Source organism: Cyrtonyx montezumae, unplaced genomic scaffold (genome assembly GCF_038088225.1).
Source record: "Cyrtonyx montezumae isolate F1298 unplaced genomic scaffold, pur_monq_1.0 scaffold_2, whole genome shotgun sequence".
NCBI lineage: Eukaryota > Metazoa > Chordata > Aves > Galliformes > Odontophoridae > Cyrtonyx > Cyrtonyx montezumae.
In genome coordinates, this window is record NW_027071936.1 from 9,366,938 (window position 1) to 9,385,201 (window position 18,264).

Below are 18,264 nucleotides of genomic sequence, written 5' to 3' on the forward strand. Positions count from 1 at the left end.
CCCCAGTGACTGGAAAACACAGGAACTACAGGCTGGTGAGCCTCACCTCTGTGCTTGGGAAGTTCAGTGAGCAGATCCTCTTAGTTGCCATGTTAAGACACATATGAGACAAAGAGGCGATCCGAAACAGCCAGCACGGCTCCACCAAGCACAGATCTTACCTGACTAATCTGGTGGCCTTCTATGATGGAGCGTTGGCATCAGTGGACATGGGAAGGCTGATGGATGTCATCTATCTGGACACTTGCAAAGCCTTCGACGTGGTCCCTTACCACATCCTTCTCTCTGAATTGGAGAGGTGTGGATTTGAAAGATGGACTGTTTGATGGATTAAGAACTGTTTGCCTGGTTGCAGCCGAAGGGTTGTGACCAATGTTCTGTATCCTGGTGGTGGTCGGACACGAGTGGTGTCCCTCCAGGGGTCGGTCTTGGGACTGATGTTCTTCAGCACCTCTATCAGTGACGTTGATGATGGAATCAAGTGCGCTAGATGATCTTTAAGGTCCTTTTCAACTCAAGCCATTCTATGATCCTGTGATTACCATAAAGACAGGTAGCCCAGCCACCAAAGTATTTGCTATCCAGCAATAGCTGTCAAGCACCTGCACCCAGTCTGCTCACTGTGATTCATTCTCTTGTCTTCCTCTGTGGCAAGTCAGATGCAGGACTTCCACTTACACCTAGTGAGTTCTCAGGGCACGGGAAGGGAATAATAGCTCCACCATGTTCCAGAGCCCAGCCTGGAAATTTTCCACAGGCTGTCTCCTACCCCTGTGGGAAACCACATCCACAGTACTGTACTGTCTCTGGGATCCAAAGATTTGCTGTATCTTAGCCCCTAACAGGTTTTAAATTTATTTCTCACTTCTCTTGCCATGAAAGGATATGCCACACTTCCAGCCAGATGGTCACTCTAGCCCTTTTCTGCTTAACTGTTGTTACTCATACCTTCCTGGCTGTAGCAGATGTTGTGTAGTTGTACCCATGGACAACACCGTCATCCAGTTTTTAAATGATCACTTCAGACTAACCAACAAATAACTGTGAATTTCAGCTCTACTCTAGGGCTTAACTGCACATGCTGCTGGATAGACCCAGAAGATACGTGAAAATCTGAGTCAGGAAATCTGCAGCCAACATTCTGTGCAACTAATGCAAGTCAGTTCACCTCCGTGCCTTTGCTCCTACACCTGAAAAATGGGAAAGCACATCTAAAAAACGTGACAGTTTCATTACTTCACACATTGAAAGCATCCAGGATTTGCCAACAGGATGCGTCACAATAGCATTAATTAGAGGTGCTCTGTAACAATGCAGAAACGTTCTATCACTTCCAATATCTAAATTTGTGTGTATATATGTATATAAAAAGCACGTATGGGTTGGTGCTTTAAACAGCTCCAAAATATATGGAATCATGAAGCTTCGTTGTTAATCAGCCAATGACTTTGGTTAGGCTGACATTTTCCTGGCTATTTTTAGAGCATGACTCAAATGCTGTGCTACAGAGCCTGCAAAATCCCTGAAGGCTGATACCAGAGCCTCATTCAAAGCTGTACTGAGCATCATGCAAGAAAGGAAAGGAAGTCAAAGAGGACAAAGGCTTTGTTCACACACTTTCAGGTCTTCCTTTAGAAAAAAGAAATAAACTTGGAAAACAAAGTGTTACGGCAACATAGAGGGATACTTGTAACTGCGAGGGAACTCTGCCTTACATGGCACTCAGTGCCAGCCTGGTAGTAATAGAACTCAGCCTTGAAAATGCTGTTTCCAGATGTGACTGAAAACCCAGCAGAGAGAATGTTGAACTTTCAGCCAGTCTTGTGGGTCAGTGAATCCTTTGCCTCCCTGTGCGTATCAGAATCCATTGCTCACCTCATCTCCCTGAGAGCAGCTGCTACGAAGAAGAGACCCACACACCTGATTTGTGGCCTTATTTATCAAAGACCAAGAATAAAGGGGCTACTGAGAGCAGGGAAAGCAGATATTAGAGAAGTGAACTGGTTTGTTCTCCTCTGTAACTTTGTTACGCATCACTTCAGAAAGGGCCGGTATCCTTGGAGAGTAATTTCATATAGGTTTAATTCTCTGTGCAGTCTCCAGGACCTGCCTAACGAAGCAGAACATAGCTGGAGTGAAAGCTATTCCTGTGAACTGGGTTTCTCACAAGAAGAAAGATCAGGAACTAAGCTTTCGTCCATCAACTCGAATACGCACTGAAAGTAACCAAAATTCTCTAGAATCAAATCCTTTCTCCCTGGCTTTTATTTTTAGTTATTTTCCTTTCCGGTGGCAGAGAATAAATATACTTGGTCTGAAGTGCAGTGGAATCCCTGGCTGCACGTGAGCAGTTCCTGTTGCTCATCCTTGCTTGGGAGATGCCCTCAGCATGCGTTCAACCCAAATGTAAGCAGACAGCAGGGATTGATACAGTTTGGATAGGGATAGCCAGGAGGTAGCAAGACCAGGAGCTCATCTCCACCAGCTCCCATGCAGCCTGACCTTTTCTGTACCCTGGAAACAAGGAAGAACAGCTGTTGTTAAAGCAGAGATACTTGGTGCAAGTACAACTGAAGTCGTGATTGCAATGGATGCCGTTGACAGATCATTCTACCCCTGTTTGAGTCTTCTGCCAGTGCTTTTTGAAGGATGTTGGCTGTTTAACACAGCAATGATGTGTAGAGAAAGGTTGAGCTGTCACCTTCTTACCTCCCCCAGCTCTCACTGCCCAGCCTTCTAATATCTATAATCCAGGTTTTGCTGGGCTAGTTATTACATAAATATATTACCTGAGGATTCAATTAAAAAAAAAAAAGTTTTTTAGCAATAGCTCTGTAACACAGCATAATTAAAATTAAGCACTTAGTGCTATGGTGCTGCTGGGTAAAAGCTACCTGAGCACACAGCAAGGGCAGCCCACCTCTGAAGTCAATGGTGCTGTATCGATTTATATCAACCAAAGGTCTGGCACTCAGCCTTCTCGAGTATGTGTTATGAGCTACTCTGAAGTGAAACATAAAAGATTCATAACGCATGTAACCAAGCACTGCGGTAAAGCGCATAGATCACAGAAAGCATTTCTTCAGCACTCCACCAAACCAACAGAAAGGCAGTAGGAAGATTTATGTCTGAGAAGCTTGTGTTTTCATCCTATGAATGCTTTAATTCTGGTTAGTAAAACTAGGAGTGTTATTTGTGTTGCAGTCATCCTAAGTAGCAGCATAATGCACGGATCAATAGGGCATTGCAGTATAGCATTCCTTTCCCTGTTCTTGGGTTTCATTTCTTTCATGCCTCTATTTCAGACAGCAGTGAAAAAATGATTGCTTTGTACACATCTTGAGCTTCCTGTTACAAGCCACGCAACAAGCTTTGATATCCATCTTTAAGGAGCATGTGCTTTGCATCCTACAAAGTTACATCTCTGGGTGCTCCCTACAGCAAATAGCAGCTTTTGAGTTCTGCTTAGAGGCCCCTGAGGGCACTGCAGGTGCAGGACTTCACACCAGCTCACATGAACCCTGGTGCAATTACTTGCCCTTCTGATACACGTGCCACAAGAGACACAGCCCTCAACACAGAGCAATCACCTCCCCTTGCTAAGTGCATTGCCAGCAGGTGTTTTGAGTAGAGCTGCCCATCAGACTGCCTAGTGACCTCCATTTCTAGTGCTCTGAGCAAGTTACCTGGACGAATGTAAGCAGATGATGAGTGGAAGTGGATGACAACCATTACTACAAGAGACAGATGGCTACTGAGCTTTAGTAGGTATGAACTAGAAAAAGGTGACGAACTAAAAAACAAAAAAAGCTTTCCCATCCGAAAAAGTAAACTGAGAAAAAAAATGCTATAAACCAAGAAGTACACAAAGATATAAAGAATTTAGAAGTACATTGGGCACATGTACTCCAAACACAGAACAACCTTCTCCACATTTATTTCTGATGAGCAAATAACAGGCTACAGTTGGGTGCATAACCAATGCAGAAAGGTACCACTATGCGAAACCTCCTCGTTGATGACCAGAAAATGAACACACACACACAAACCAGAAGTTAAAAAGGATCATCTTTCTGAAAAGGATTGAATGAAATGCTATCGGAGCTTGAAAAACATTAATACAAGTTATAAACTGGGTTACTGGAATAATTGCAGCTTCTGCATGTATTATTCGGCACCAGCTGACCACAAGCCTTTGAAACCACACAGCAGAATGAGGGAGAAAGGAGAAACAAGAACAACCACGTTTACTGTAAAGCAGAAGAAAAGCATTTGCCTCCCTGCTTACCAGGGAGACTTATGAGTCCCTAAAAGTAGAAGTTCTCAGTTTTCACACAAATTACAGAATAAACACAGAGATAATGCTTCCTAATAACAGCGAAGTAATGGCATTTAGGAAGGTTTCTGCTATTATCATCAGGGAACAACAGGAGCAAGCAGACACTGTCCTGCTAGAAAGAAAAAAGTAATCACATTTACACACCACACGCAGTTTGCATTTAATGTGCGTCTTTCATGCAGAGTCAGATTTCACGTCTCAGAGGCAGTCAAATGCATTTCTGAATTGCTCTGCTTAACACTCAGACATACAAAGAGTGAGATCCAGTAGCACGGATTCACCCCTTTGCTGGCCAAACCAAACCCCCAGAGAGATGATCTCACAGCTGCATGAAATTATCTTCAGCACAAAAGAGAGAAACTCGCACGGTCAGAGCAAAGCTGCTTCGCCACTTAAGAAGTTTCGCCACTTAGTGCGAAAAGCACAAAGTGCTTCGCCACTTAAGGACTTAATTTAGTAGTTGGGTAGAGATAGTGATAGGAGGATGGTTGGACTAGATGATCTTATAGGTCCTTTCCAACCTTATGAACTTATGAACTTATGAACTTATGAAGTCTGGTTGCTGACAAAACAGGCGTGCAATGCTCAAGCAACAGCTATCAGAACAGCAGGCAATTTACTGCTTATATGCTCTTTATGCTCTCGTTCAGCTCTCTCAGCTAGCACAAACAAATGATTTACTCAGATTCCTACAGCCTAAACCCGTACTTACATAAAGGATGCAGCTTGCCTTACAGACCCCAAGACAAACACCTTCCCAGCATTCTGAGAACCTCCATCCCCCACACCTTGATATACGGCTGACCTGTGCTGGTCAGCTCATCAAATGCATCTGGGGAGCTTTGCCAGCTGCTTGGGTTTAGTATTTCGGTGTGCAGGCAAATAGAAGTGGCTTTTCCCAGCACTATTAATACTTTTCAGAGCAGTTTCCTAGCTGAAAGACCCCGACTAAAATACGGCATCTCCTTCATCCAGGGAGCTGGCGTTGGGGAGCTAATTTAACTCAAAACAAAATCCAAACCCAAACAAATCCCATCGGAAAGGATCGCGATAAGCACGGGCGCCCATCCCCGTTGCCAGGACGATGGCTGCGGCTCCGACGCGGCTGCACAGCTCTGGGAAACGGCATTTGTAGGGCGAGAGAGCCTCCTGTCGGGGAAACGCCGTCGCTGGAAAAGCTCTCTCTGGGAGAAAGCGGGTGCTCAGCAGCCAACCTGCTCCTGGACGGCAATTCGTCCATCGTGCGTTCGCTGCGTGCTCTGCGATGCCTCAGCCTCCTCTTTGCTCTCCCCGACCGTGGCTGCCTGCCTCTGTTTCCCCCCGTTTTGTTTCTCACCCCCACTTTTGCCAGCCCCTGACCACCGTCCCGCTGCCGTGTCGGCATCTTGAGTCTTAGGTCTCATAGCTGGGGCTTCTGTGCTGTGTAATTCATGAGAGGCTCGTGGGGTTTGGAGAAAGGCAGCAAGGATGTGCTGAGGCACAGTGCAGCAGCCACACAAAATGCAGCTGAACGAGCCTAGCCCCTGCTGTCAAGAAGCCCCAGCACTGCAGAAGCGTGCCAGATATCTGAAAGGCCAAGAGTGATACAGAGGAGGCAACCACCATCCTGGTGCTGCTCCTTTATGGGCATCTGCTCCCAGCCTCTGTTGAGTCAGATATGGCTCAGGTGCAGTTTGAGTTGGAGTCAGCAGGGACAACCTCAGCTGAGCTCTAGGATGAGAGACGAGCCCTGGGGTTTGACCAGCACATCTGATGTCTTACCTCTCCCATATGTCTGCTCTGTCCATCTGCCAGGAGCTGCCATGCTTTTCAACTAGAGCAGGAGGAGGACGTCTGCACGGGCTTCAGCCACCACGAATCACTGCTGGCTTCCCTGTGCAAGCCTGTCTGCTGCCTCAAGTGAGAGGCCAGGCTACTGAGTCCTCTTATTCTCTGTGGGATGTCCCCAGGCTCTCACCCCATGCTGAAGTGCTGCCTTCTCAGAGCCCTTTTCTTTGGATTTAGTCCCCAAGACTAAATCACAAGCAGCTGCCCTTAGGGCACCTTCAGCTGGGCACCTTCAGCTGTGCAGTGCAAAGCTTGCTTGCTTTCCTACCACATTTTGGGTCTCGTGGGAGAGAAGGGAGCCTGGGTTGGCTGGCACAGAGCAAGTCTGGAAAATGCTACTAGAAAAGACCATCCAGTTCTTTCTATTGATTGTGATCTGAAGGTCACCTCCTTAAATCATGGAAGTGAGTATGTTACAGCCTATTCCTCTTGGAGGAAAAAAAAAACCCCAAAAACAGTACAGAGCAGCAAAGCTTTATTTCTCTCCTTGGACTAGAAATGAAGCTCATTTGTGGAGAAAAAGAGTGATGTAACCCAAGCCCTACGTATGTGCTTGCAGCCTGGAGTTAATTGCCTCACGCCCCTGGTTATTTATAGCCTTGGTGCCATTCCCAGCAGCTCCGCACTGGGTTACAGCTGCTGCGACACCCGAGCATGCCACCGCCCACCAGATCTGCAGCAGCAGCAGCAGCTGTGTTGTGTGTGCAGATCACATAGCAACTCCGCACCGCTGCCTGCCAGGGGAAACCGGCCCTGCTCTCTCTCACGGCCGCCCCCCTGGACTTGGGACAAAGCAAGAGAGAGACCTGGATCCTGGGCTGGGCAGTACCTCCAACCTTCCTCTGAAGGGCAGGGGTTATTTTGGTGATGTGGAGCGGGGCTGGTGGGACAGGTTGCTCAGGCTGCGCAGGAGACCGGCTGACACAGGTCGGATGGGCAGCCATAATTCCCAGCGTTGCTGACAGAACCGCATTAAACCACAGATGATTTCCTGCTCGGCGAGAACATGCGAGGCAATGAGGCAGGGCAGTTTCAGGGAGCTGAGTCTGACCTAACCCACAGCTGCTCCTCGCTTCTGGGGGATATGCATTCGGCCCCAGATGACCTGGCACATCCACGCCTTGAACATGCTACTGCGGCTGGGAGCGAGGAATACCTTCTGTGAGCACCATCAAGCAAACTGAAATCATGGGCCAGGACGAGGGAGAGCTGTGTGCCTGCAGCATGGCTGCAGCTCCTTCAGGGCTTTCTGACACCCTTTCTTTTCTTTTCCTTCACAACTACCCGACCCCTCGTAAGCAGCAGCATGCCTATGCTGCACATAGCAGTGCCATGGGCTGTGCCACGTCCCCCTGCTCCCAGCAATGACACCTTTGGGGATTCTGCTTTCTGCCAGTGCCAGAATTAGCAGTGAGAAGTTCACTGGGAAGCAGTCGGTGACTTTCACACATCAGGGAGCTGGCTTGACCACCTGTTAGAAAATACATAGGACACGGTCATCAGATTCATTTTATTAAAAAAAAACAAAACCAAACAAAAAACAACCTTACAATAAAATTCCTTGAATTCACCATCTTAACTTTGATAGTTGCCGTATTTAACTAGTACGTAATAACACTGTCTCATGTATTTACATTAGAATCTTCTATATAACAAAAATAGCTGCGTTGTACTACTGAATAACGCTTCCGAATATCAGCCTTCATGTCTCAGGTCTTCCCACAGCTGAGTCACTGCCCATGCTCTTTAGCATTTACAGTATGTAACAAAGCAAGATGGAAAAAGGAAAAAAAGCGTGTGCCTCATGATGTCAGGCCAATCCCTTTAGGATGGTCGTTTTCTGACTCCCATGTTTCCTTCAAAGGAGATAAAGTGCATTGGAAGGGAAGGTGTGCACGTGGTAAGAGTATCAGCAAAGAGTTAAGCTGTGTTTGCAGTGCAGTGCAGAAAGTAGGCCTGTAGAAAAGGCTCACTTCACTAACTGCTACTGCTGTTTTGGCAGTAAATTTACAGGTAGGAGGAAAAAAAAATAAAAAAATAAGCTGATGGTAAGAAAAAAAGAACCACCTATGCGAATACCACAGCGTGATTTTGTCATGGACTTTCACTGGGTGGTTCCCAACCCTAGGTGCAGCCACTTGAAGAAAGGAGGTTGGGTTTTTTTTAGTGTGGAGCTGGAGGGTCGTTCCCAAGGGCAACACCAGCACCAGCACAACAGCTTCAGCCAAAAGCACATCCTGATCCTGATGGCCCTGCAGATGATGAGACGTGGTGTGTGAGTGTGACAACCTTGTCCTGTCCCCCAGGTTTTTCAGGCTGTCAGCTGGGGCAGGGAGAGGCAGGGCTGAAGTACGCCCTCTCTGGTGCTCACAGCGGGACCGACCGCCTCTGAGAACTTCACTGATACAGAATGTTGTTTCCCAACTGGAAATCATTTTGGCAAGCTGTACACCTATGCATACGACATTTATTCATTTCATTCCCCTCCCTTTTTAACATTGGCATTCGCTGGTGTGGCTCTGCAGCGAGAGGAGATGCTGCTGCAAAAACTCCAGAGCCATCACTCAAGAGCAGAATACTGCTCTGTTTGTGACCTGCGTCCAAATAGGACACCACATTTTTTGGTCTGCTTATAAACAACTCTAAATAAAAAATGATTCTCTTCTGGAAATGGATGGAATGTATATGTTGACAAGTACAAAACCGTTCGCTAAATACAAGGAACATCCTGCTAGAAAAATAACAGACCCTCCCACCCACCGTCCCCTCTTTACACTTCTAGTTACAAAAAGGTACAGTAATTTCAGCGTCCTAACATGAAACGAGAAGGAAGGATGGCATTATGTACACGTACAAAACATTCAGACACTGTACACCTGGAATAGCTGTACACATTCGGAGCAACCAAGCATCTTGATCTCGCTGTTGTCTTTAACACTACACAGGACTGAAGAACTGGGAGATAAACTAAAAAGGAAAACACTCTTTCTTCTTTATCCTCTTCTTCTTTGTTTTTTATCTTTATCCTCTTCTTTGTTTTTTATCTTTTGCTCCAGGAGGAAACAGCTTCCACCAGTTCACAATTAAAGCAGTTGAAAGAGGCAAGATTAATTTCAGATGGAAAACCCATCCATCGGTTTTTCCCTCAAAATCTACAACACGTTTAATCCATCTTTCCTCCTCCGTTCCTCTCTGAAATACAGCTCGTGCTGAGAAAGCTTTCCCCCCCCCCAACCCCCATGGAAATGAAGAACGAGGGAAGAGAAAGCGAGGGGAGCAGCTCCCATCCGAGGTGAGGCCGCACGGCAGAGGGCAGCCTTCGCCCTCCCTCGCCGCCTCGGAGCTCGCAGCTGCCATCTGCCACAGACGCATCCCGAGCACAGAGCCCATCTGGCGCTCCTCTTTCAGCTGCGCATCTATCCATTCGTCCAGGTAACAGCTTGTTAGGATTCAAGTGCTTGTGTTGGACCAGTTGTCCCTATTAAAAAGTCCACTATAAAACAACCCCTCCCCTTCTCCCCCTCTAACCCCCCCCACCCCGCTCCGCCTCCACGAGAGACACAGGCAGCACACATTGATGGAGAGAAAGCTGAACGGCATTAGCTTTATCTCACCAATTCCTTTCCCTGCAACAAACGCTTGTGCTGGAGCAATCCCTTATGATGGGATGGATATTTCTCCCATTTCAGTCCAGCAAACGAAGCCTTGCCTTCTGTTTAGACAGCCAGCTTGCCCTGGCCTGTATTTCTAGCAGACCAGTAACGTTCATCCTACGACAGGAACAACAAATGGTTAAAAAGACTCCATTATTGCTAATGAAATAGAAAGTGATAAACAACTACTAGTTTTCACCATTTGTACAGCCTGTGAACTCATACTCCTGGCTTATTTCAGACTATGTGCTTAGTCACGAGCTTTTCTATGGACAGAGACCAGGCAGGAATGAAGCTCCTATAAACCAGACCTGGGAGACTCCCAGCTGCCCAGGCTGAAATGCATCTCCTGCTGCCAAACACAACCTGGGTCGTTGTTTCAGGACAGAGCAGTTGCCACCACGAGGACTCACAGCCTGCAGCTTGTCCATGAAGGCTTTGTGCCCTGATCTTTACCTGCTCATCACTGGATCCCCTCTTAGGGCTGCAGTGTACATTCGAAGCAAAAAGCTTGCAAGGCAGAAGGCTGGAAAGTCTATATAAGAACTAAAGCACATTTTATGTAAAATCTACATCTGTGTACTCATGACCGTACGTAGAGGTGTTAGGGGATCTGCAGATAGATATCTGCCAGGGCAACCCATCCAGGTGCAAACATCTTCTGAGCTCAACAATTTTCAAGTTGGACGAGCAGTTCTTTTTATTTAGCAAGGAGGAGGCTGGATTACCAGGAGTGACAACAAAGACTTCAGATCACAAAGGGCATATTCTTTGTGAAACATTGAATTCTGAGCTCGGTCTCTGGTGCTTGGATTCATTTTGTTAACAAAATAAGAACACATCACAAACTGAATTGTTCAACAGGAGACAAAGCACTGACCTTCTTGCAACAACATCATCTGGATCAGACCCAGATTTCATTAAAGCAGCGAGATCCCAGGGACCTCTTGTATGTGATTTCAGTGTTTTTATTTCAAATTGCTTCTATAAAGCCTTTTTTCTTTATTGCCGTGTTCTCTCACATATGGAAATGCTCTAAAAATGGCAGCAGCTTGTTTTCACTACAGTTTCCATAGACGTATCAGTGTACTTACATACACATATGTGGAAACATAATTCTGTCGAATGCTTGAAGAGCTAACTGTAGCACTACAACCATCCCAGTCCTGTTTCTGAGGCTCTGAAGCGATCAGGGAAAAGCGAGAACCCCCCAAAACTGCAGCAAGGGTCTCCATCAGAATGAGTGAGCTGAGGAAAGGATTCAGAGCCGGTGCCTCGCACGCCTGCACACACACATTAGGTTGGCTATGAGCACAGAACTCATACAGATCTTTATGTCTCCTACCCATCAAACAGACCTTTGGGAACGCAGCTTAGTGAAACTCATGAAAAGCAAAGGGAACGCGAAGCGTGGGCTCTGCTTGCCCAGGTTTTATTCTACAGCACAGCTGGATTGAAGACAAGCTGGTAGATATTCTCCCACATACTACTTGCTAAAAAGGAAATGAGAGGAAAGAGCCACCAGCTGTGTGGAGGAGACAGCCCCTGCCCTGTCCGTGCTGTCCTGGCAGCAGGCAGAGTCTGCAGCAGTAAAGCCACACTGCGTGAGTGTGCAGAACTACATCCTTGAGCACTATTTGTCAGAGGGCACCTGAGGATTTTGTTTTCCCATCGCTGTGGGCCAAAGGCTGCTCCCTGTTCTGAACAGGCAGTGCTGTGCCCCAGCAGCTGAATCCCACCCGCTTAATGCCAGAGCCCCGTGCTGGCAGGCAGCAGTACTGAGGAATTGCAAAATGCTCTCAGGAAGGGACTAATTTTGCCCAAACGCGCCAGTGAGGAGCTTTAATTTTACCCTGGGAAGAACCACAGTGGGGAGATTCACATAGGTGAAACTGTGCATGGGAATGCAGATGTGCAGAATTAAGGCTTTCGTCTGTTACAAACAAACCTCTGGGGTCTTAATATTTATGAAGCACCTCGAATTCCCAAGGCATTTCACAGGTCGTATGTACAAAAAACACTGGCAGCCAGGTCCTACTTTAGGAAAACATTTCCATTTGACACGGGGGCTTAAGTACCTTCATAGAAGACCTGTTGAAAATAATGTGATTTCAGTTCAAAATTAACCATAAGTGCTTTTCTGAACAAGGATGGATTAGAACATTTACATGCGTTCCTAAGTTCTGCCTTCAGTGATGCGTGACCTGGCCTTGCACTTGTGATCACTTCACAGCACTCAGAGCTACACAGCATCAAAGGAGAGAGACGGGGAAACATCTTTCCTGAGTAAAAGTGAAGGCAGAATTTGAAAAACAAAAGCCAAGACACTCCTGGCCCAGATTTGCTAGGACGACTCTTTTGAAAGACCAGAATGTGGTGAGATGTAAAATATCTTACCCAGCCAAGCCCCCTGCCGCTGAGGGTGGCCAGCCCTGGACACCAAGGGACTGCATCTAGGATGGGATACTTAGGAAAAGTATTATTGCTCTTAGCAATATGGGCAGGGGCTCAGCTGCTATGTGTTGCTGCATTCAGCATAGCTCCCTTCAACGGTTTTGCCAGGCAAACACCCCCCTTCACCATTAACTGGAGGTTTCACCTCCCGTCTCACCTTTTTTACAGCCTCTGGTGCAAACACAGACCTCGTTCGCTGTGCCATACTGTGGGGGAATCCATTATAGCAACAGATAATTAGTCATTTTATCCATTAACTTAATTCCTCTGGCAAAGCAACACGAAGACTTTGTGGCAGGTCCTCTGAAACTCCAGTGATTCAGTCAAGAGCTTTGCCTGCGTGCTGGGCTGCTGAGAGGATCACTGGCAACTCGGTCATCGTGTTCATGGTGTTCTCTGACAGGCAGCACCCAGGCTCCAGCGCTAGAGAAGACGACGTACCAGCATCTCTACTTTTCAGTGGGTGACCTGTCTGTATATAACCAGCTTCTCTCTTTCCCCTACATCGTCAGTGATGTTTCACTACTATGTAAAGGGCCAACAGGAGGTGTAAGCACCATTTATATCTCATTTCAGCACTACGTTCAGAGCTTAAGTGGAGCAGAAGTGGTGTTTTGTGTAAACTCTTTTGTGAAGGGGTAAATTTAAGCATCAGTTGTCCTGACAGCAGGGGGCCTTACCCATAGCGGCAGGAAATAGAGAAGACATTAAAGAATACAGAAAATACAGTAACAGAATCACAAATATTGGCAAGAGTGACTCAGCTGCATCCTCCCTAACAACCTCTAACATCCTTTTCAAATCAAACAGATCTCAAACTGCTTGCATCTCTTTAATTAAGGAGAGAGGTTCTTTTGAATGGCTTATAAAAACGTTACGGCACATGGTCTGGATCACGGTTTTCAACCCTCAAACATACGCTACGATTTAGGGAATAAGAACATGAAAAAAGAAAAAGCTCTAGAGCGAACCAAATTCTAACTGAACCCAAAGCATGGAGTGTAAACCTTCCTTCTTCCTGTAATAAAAAAGCAAGTCGTCCAGAATTTGTTCCTGAATAAAATCCGACAAGCTGAATTTTGGGTGGGAGCTGTTTTCCCCAGCTGAGCGAATCCAAAAGGAAGTTTAAATATAGCAAGAAACCCTGATGGTTGTATTTTGAGATGCTGTGTGATACAAGTGTAAATGTTTGACCCCTCCATGAAATTCCAATGTAAGATGAATCGTTTATTCTGCTGACTTACTCAGGAGGCAGTAATGTGATTCAAATCATCTGACTGTCAACAGAAACCCTTTAACTCTTGTAAAAGAGGAAGCTAAGAATGCTTTTTCACAGCTGAATATTTTGAGTGAAAAACGAATTTTTATGCTGACCAAGCAATGATAAGCTTTTCCCTGGAAGAGCAGTTCAGGACGGATTAAACGTAACCACAGATGGTTATTATTCAGATGTTTTGATGTGTGTTACTTCTGCTAATTTCAAAATTCCTTCCTCTCTACCCAGAACGGATTGGTGTATATATATATATATATGCAAGTATGTACATACTAACCTGTAGTACGTACTGTACTAACAGCATAAAATGCAGCAAAGGACTGTAAGGATGGGGTGAAGCCTCTCCCTCAATTCTGTATCATACTTGTTATGCAGAGAGCTTTATGTAGATGCCAAAATAATGCTGTTTTAAACCAAATCTCAGCAATCTTTGCTAATTCAGAGCTGTCTTACAAATAAAGACCTTCAGGTTACAACATTTCCCAGGCTTCACTTAATGCAAGCAGGTTTCACATTAACACGGGATGCTGGTGCACCACCCCTCTGAAGCCACGCATACTTCATAAAGAAATAACAGGCAATGACAGATCCTGGAGTGGGATCATCAGGTGACCAATGTATGGGGAACTCAGGCTTTTGGATTGAAGTCTTGAAAAAGCTGGGGCCAGTCAACAAAAAGAACATCTATTCAAAACAAACTATAAACAAACATAACAAACATACCTCTTAAAAAACAAACAAACAAAAAAAACCGTGATCAAACAAGCGTAGAAAACACTCAAGCTGTCATTTCAGTTGCGTATTTATGAGCCACTGAAGAGTTACATGACTGTTTTCAAGCACGTGGGCAAACTGGAAGCGTTCATCTCCCATGTGAACATTACGAATGTATGGTAGATGATGAAACTGCATCCAGGCAGACACAACTGTTGCTATTGCTTTTCGTGACCATCTCAGAATGGAGTGTGCAGGAGTGACAGTGCTCTGGAGGCAAGTGCGTGACTGGTCCAAATCCTAGAAGGTTGTCTCGGTCCCTCCCTGTGGCCCTCCCCTGTAGTTTAGTCTTGGAGCTCCGTTTTTGTTTTTCACGACTTCACCTCTTCGCAGTCTTGGTCAGTGGAAAGCTCCACATCAGACAGTCCAACCTCCATTGCCATAATCAATGAGATATCTGAATCGCTGCTGACTGCTGGCTCCTGCTCATCTGTGAGGGTAGAAAAGACAGAAAAAGGGCGTTATGCTCATATCTATGACTCAACACATTGCTGTTTTTCAATTCTGCAGATAGGACCAAAGAAGCCCAGGTTTCTCCAGCGCTGAAGTTGTAATTAGTTTCCAAACTTTGCCCTTACAATAGGTGTTTAAAACATTTTCAAAACATCACCGTTTTGACCCTATCAGTAGAGACAACGATAAGGAGCCTGGATGAGTAGCACTTTCTTCTCTTCCTCATCTTGTTCAGGCCCTTCATGTCCATGAACTTCCTCCCATGCAACTGAGCACTTCCTTCCCCTGCCCCTTCCTTGATGTGGCACCATCTTACTCTGTCCCCCAAAGGAAGTGGGAAAAAAATCTGTTCAAAGCCTCGTTGGGTACTAGCATCTCTGTGACCTGAGGCTTTTAAGAAGGCACTAGGTGAATTTTTGCAAGGAGCAACACAAGTGTCATTAGTTCTGCCTCAGGACACGGGACCAAGCGACCTGCCTTCTCTGGTGCCTTCCCTATCATTTTTAGGCCCTTTTTCTATTCACCCTCTGCTTCGATTTGCAGACACCTCGCAGGTTCCTGATCCAGGCCAAAGAGATCTACTTTAATCCACAAATACAGTAAGAATCAGATTATTGGCTTCACCAAACAGCAAATCCTATCAAAACTGCAAGTGTGGGAGGAATAACTTATTTTCCTTTTGATTCTGCAGTGCTTATTCAGTGTGTATTTACTAGCAGCAAAAGCCAACAGATTTTGAAGAACGAAAAGCTAATTTTATTTCTAGAACAACTAGGAGAAGCAAAGCATATTGGATCTCTGGGGAGATTTTCAAAGGCACAAAAATCACCTAGGTGGCCGAGTCCATGAGAGAAAAAGTTGATGGTTCATATTTTCAAGTGGTTTAATTACAATAATGGTACTTACACTGCAACAATACAACGTATTTAAATGTGTGGCAGTTTTTCCTTTACGTACTTTGTTGTTCAGACAATAGAAGCAGAGCTTGACGGATGCTAAAATGTCTAACATTCAAGTATGTAAGAAACAATAAATATGAAAGATTTAGAAGCCCAGAAAACAGCAAGTCCTCACAATTTTAATTATTCAGTTGAAGCTAAGGGAACACAATTAGCCTCGTCTCAAGAGCTACATTATTTTTAAGTCAGTTTTAGAGAAAAAGCCTGTATTTACTTGTGCTGTTATTAGACCTCATGTTCTAGAGAAAAAGCTTCAGCGAGGTCTGCATTATTCTAACTGAGAAAAACAGTGTGTTCCTTTACAACCCTCCCCATTTTTCACCCTGGATTATTTTTATACTTTCTTGATTGCAAGATAAATAATTAATACACACAGCCTCCCTGTATCTGTGCTTTTTTTTTTTTCCTAGTAGTAAAATGTTTCAAGGCACTGCTTCAGACTATAAATATTTCTGCTGGGGACGGAGTGGGTGCTTACGAACCAAATGGTATAGCTTGCAGACTTCAATGGGCTTCAATTACATGTGGTGAACTGATAGATCCAAGAGTGCAGAAGTGCAGCACATACACCTCTATGACCTAAAGACCCCATCTGTAGTGGTGATCAGCTCCCTGACACAGAATGATGCGCTTCCAGACCTCTGGATTATTCATCAGTCCCTTGTAACTAATACAGTTCTCCAAAACAATGACAATGGTGGATTAAATGTAGACCTAAGAGTGAGTTTACATTTGCCTGAAAGAGTTCCCTGGGCTTAGCCTTGTTGAATAGTGCATTCTATTTAGCATTAGCTTGGTGCATTCTTGAGAGAAAAGGGATTTTCATTTGAACCAGCTTTGCAAGGAAGAACTGGCTGGATGGAGTGACTGAGCCACAGGCAAGCTGAAGGGGCAGTCTAAGTGGCCAAAACCAAGTGTCACAAAGTCAAACGAGACATGTTCATGGTGCTGAAATGCTATTTCAAGATTTGCCATTTCTTCCAGGGCTGTACAGCAGAAAAAGATCTCAAATGCCTTCAAAGCAGACAGAAGCAGATCTACAGCTCACCTACCAACAGTCTAACCCACGTAGCTATAGAAGCACATGCTTTTCAACATGGCAATCTTGAATTTTTATTATATTTTCTATACTCAGAAGAATTGTTGCATCTCAGTCTTTACAAGCTATGGTCTGCACAGTTTGTTTTCTCTGGGAGTGAAGTGCAGGTCAATAGAAACAATGAACAAAGATCCTAAACATGCCCACGTGCATTGCTTCTCCAGGGCTGCAGAAGCGCCCAGGAACACAGATGCTCCATCTCCCTTGCTTGCTAACAGTGCAGTTGTTCAAAACCCTCAAGCTTCTTCAGCAGAATGAGGAGGCATCACCACTCCTCACTCCTTCCCATTCTGCAGAGTCAGCACTGGCATTCCTTCGGAAGATGCAGACAACACAAGGAAATGAATTCATCCCTCAGCTTTATGTGCTTGACTCTGTAAATAGGAGTCCTACTGCTGACCACGATGACGTTATCTCAGGGACACTGCGGAAGTTACACCAGCTGCTGCTATATTTGGGCGCAGATCCAGCTGTAAGGCTTCAAACCGCCTCGCCGTGGCACCCCCTCATAACACAGGCTTCCCAAGAGGCTCCTTTTGGCCAGCTACACAATAACACGAGCTAGCACAGTCAGGGAACTTCTTTAAAGGTAAGCAAACCTCAGCGAGACCGCAAGTGCCAGGAGCTCCGCCTGCATTCTGCACTCCCAGTTTTTAGATCCTGTTTACAGTGACAAAGGTTATACAGTCACACAGCTTCTACAGAACATGCTTGGCTCACTGTCAAAAACTTTTACAACATTTTTGCAAGATCTGTACAGCGTGGTGTATGTCTCAGGTGAGGGTCTCAGCTTTCTCTTAAAAATAAATAAAATTTGAGAAGAAAAAGGAAATAGTTGAGTACTTCTACAGCCCTTATTTTTAAACAGATCTTATTTTGGAATATGTGACTTCTGATTTTGGACATTTGAGATTGACAGTCCTGCCTAGCAACAAGTACTATAATACTTCCACTGTGTTTTATAGCATTTCATGCCACAGGCAAAAAGCCTTTTGCTTAATGAAGCAAAAAGCACATCCCAATCTGCTTTTCAGCCGGGGTGCGAGTGCCTACAGCCAGCAACTGTAGACCTCACTGCCACATTCCTCTCATGTCAGCGAAACGCAATACACCACAGCACGCTGCCTCGTGCCAGACAGACTTTTTCCACTCACTTACATTCCCTGACACACATTCATTTGAGAGAGGCGCAATAAAACAAACTCTTCCTCTAGTCAACGCTACTTTAAACTTAATTATGCTAAAGAGGAAGGAATATTACCATGTAAATACAAACTGCCGTACGTAACAGTAGTAAAGCCCTTACTTTTCACCAAGTTCATTAAACTGTGTTTATATTTGTTTATAAATGCAACCAAATAAGGATGAAAATAGCTAATTGCTCTGGTGCTTTCAAACAGTAAGACTGTACGGTAACGGTGTGTCTACTG

At 45.3% G+C, this 18,264-nt stretch overlaps 1 protein-coding gene across 1 annotated transcript in view; it reads right to left on the reverse strand.

Moving 5' to 3' along the window:
- Positions 1 to 13,089: 13,089 nt before the first annotated feature.
- Positions 13,090 to 18,264, reverse strand: part of RNF150 (ring finger protein 150) — a 109,056-nt gene continuing 103,881 nt past the window's right edge. The window contains exon 8 of the mRNA XM_065736357.1: positions 13,090 to 14,748. Within this exon, the coding sequence (XP_065592429.1) occupies positions 14,635 to 14,748 (114 nt within the window). The 3' untranslated portion in view covers positions 13,090 to 14,634. The remainder of the gene's footprint in view (positions 14,749 to 18,264) is intronic.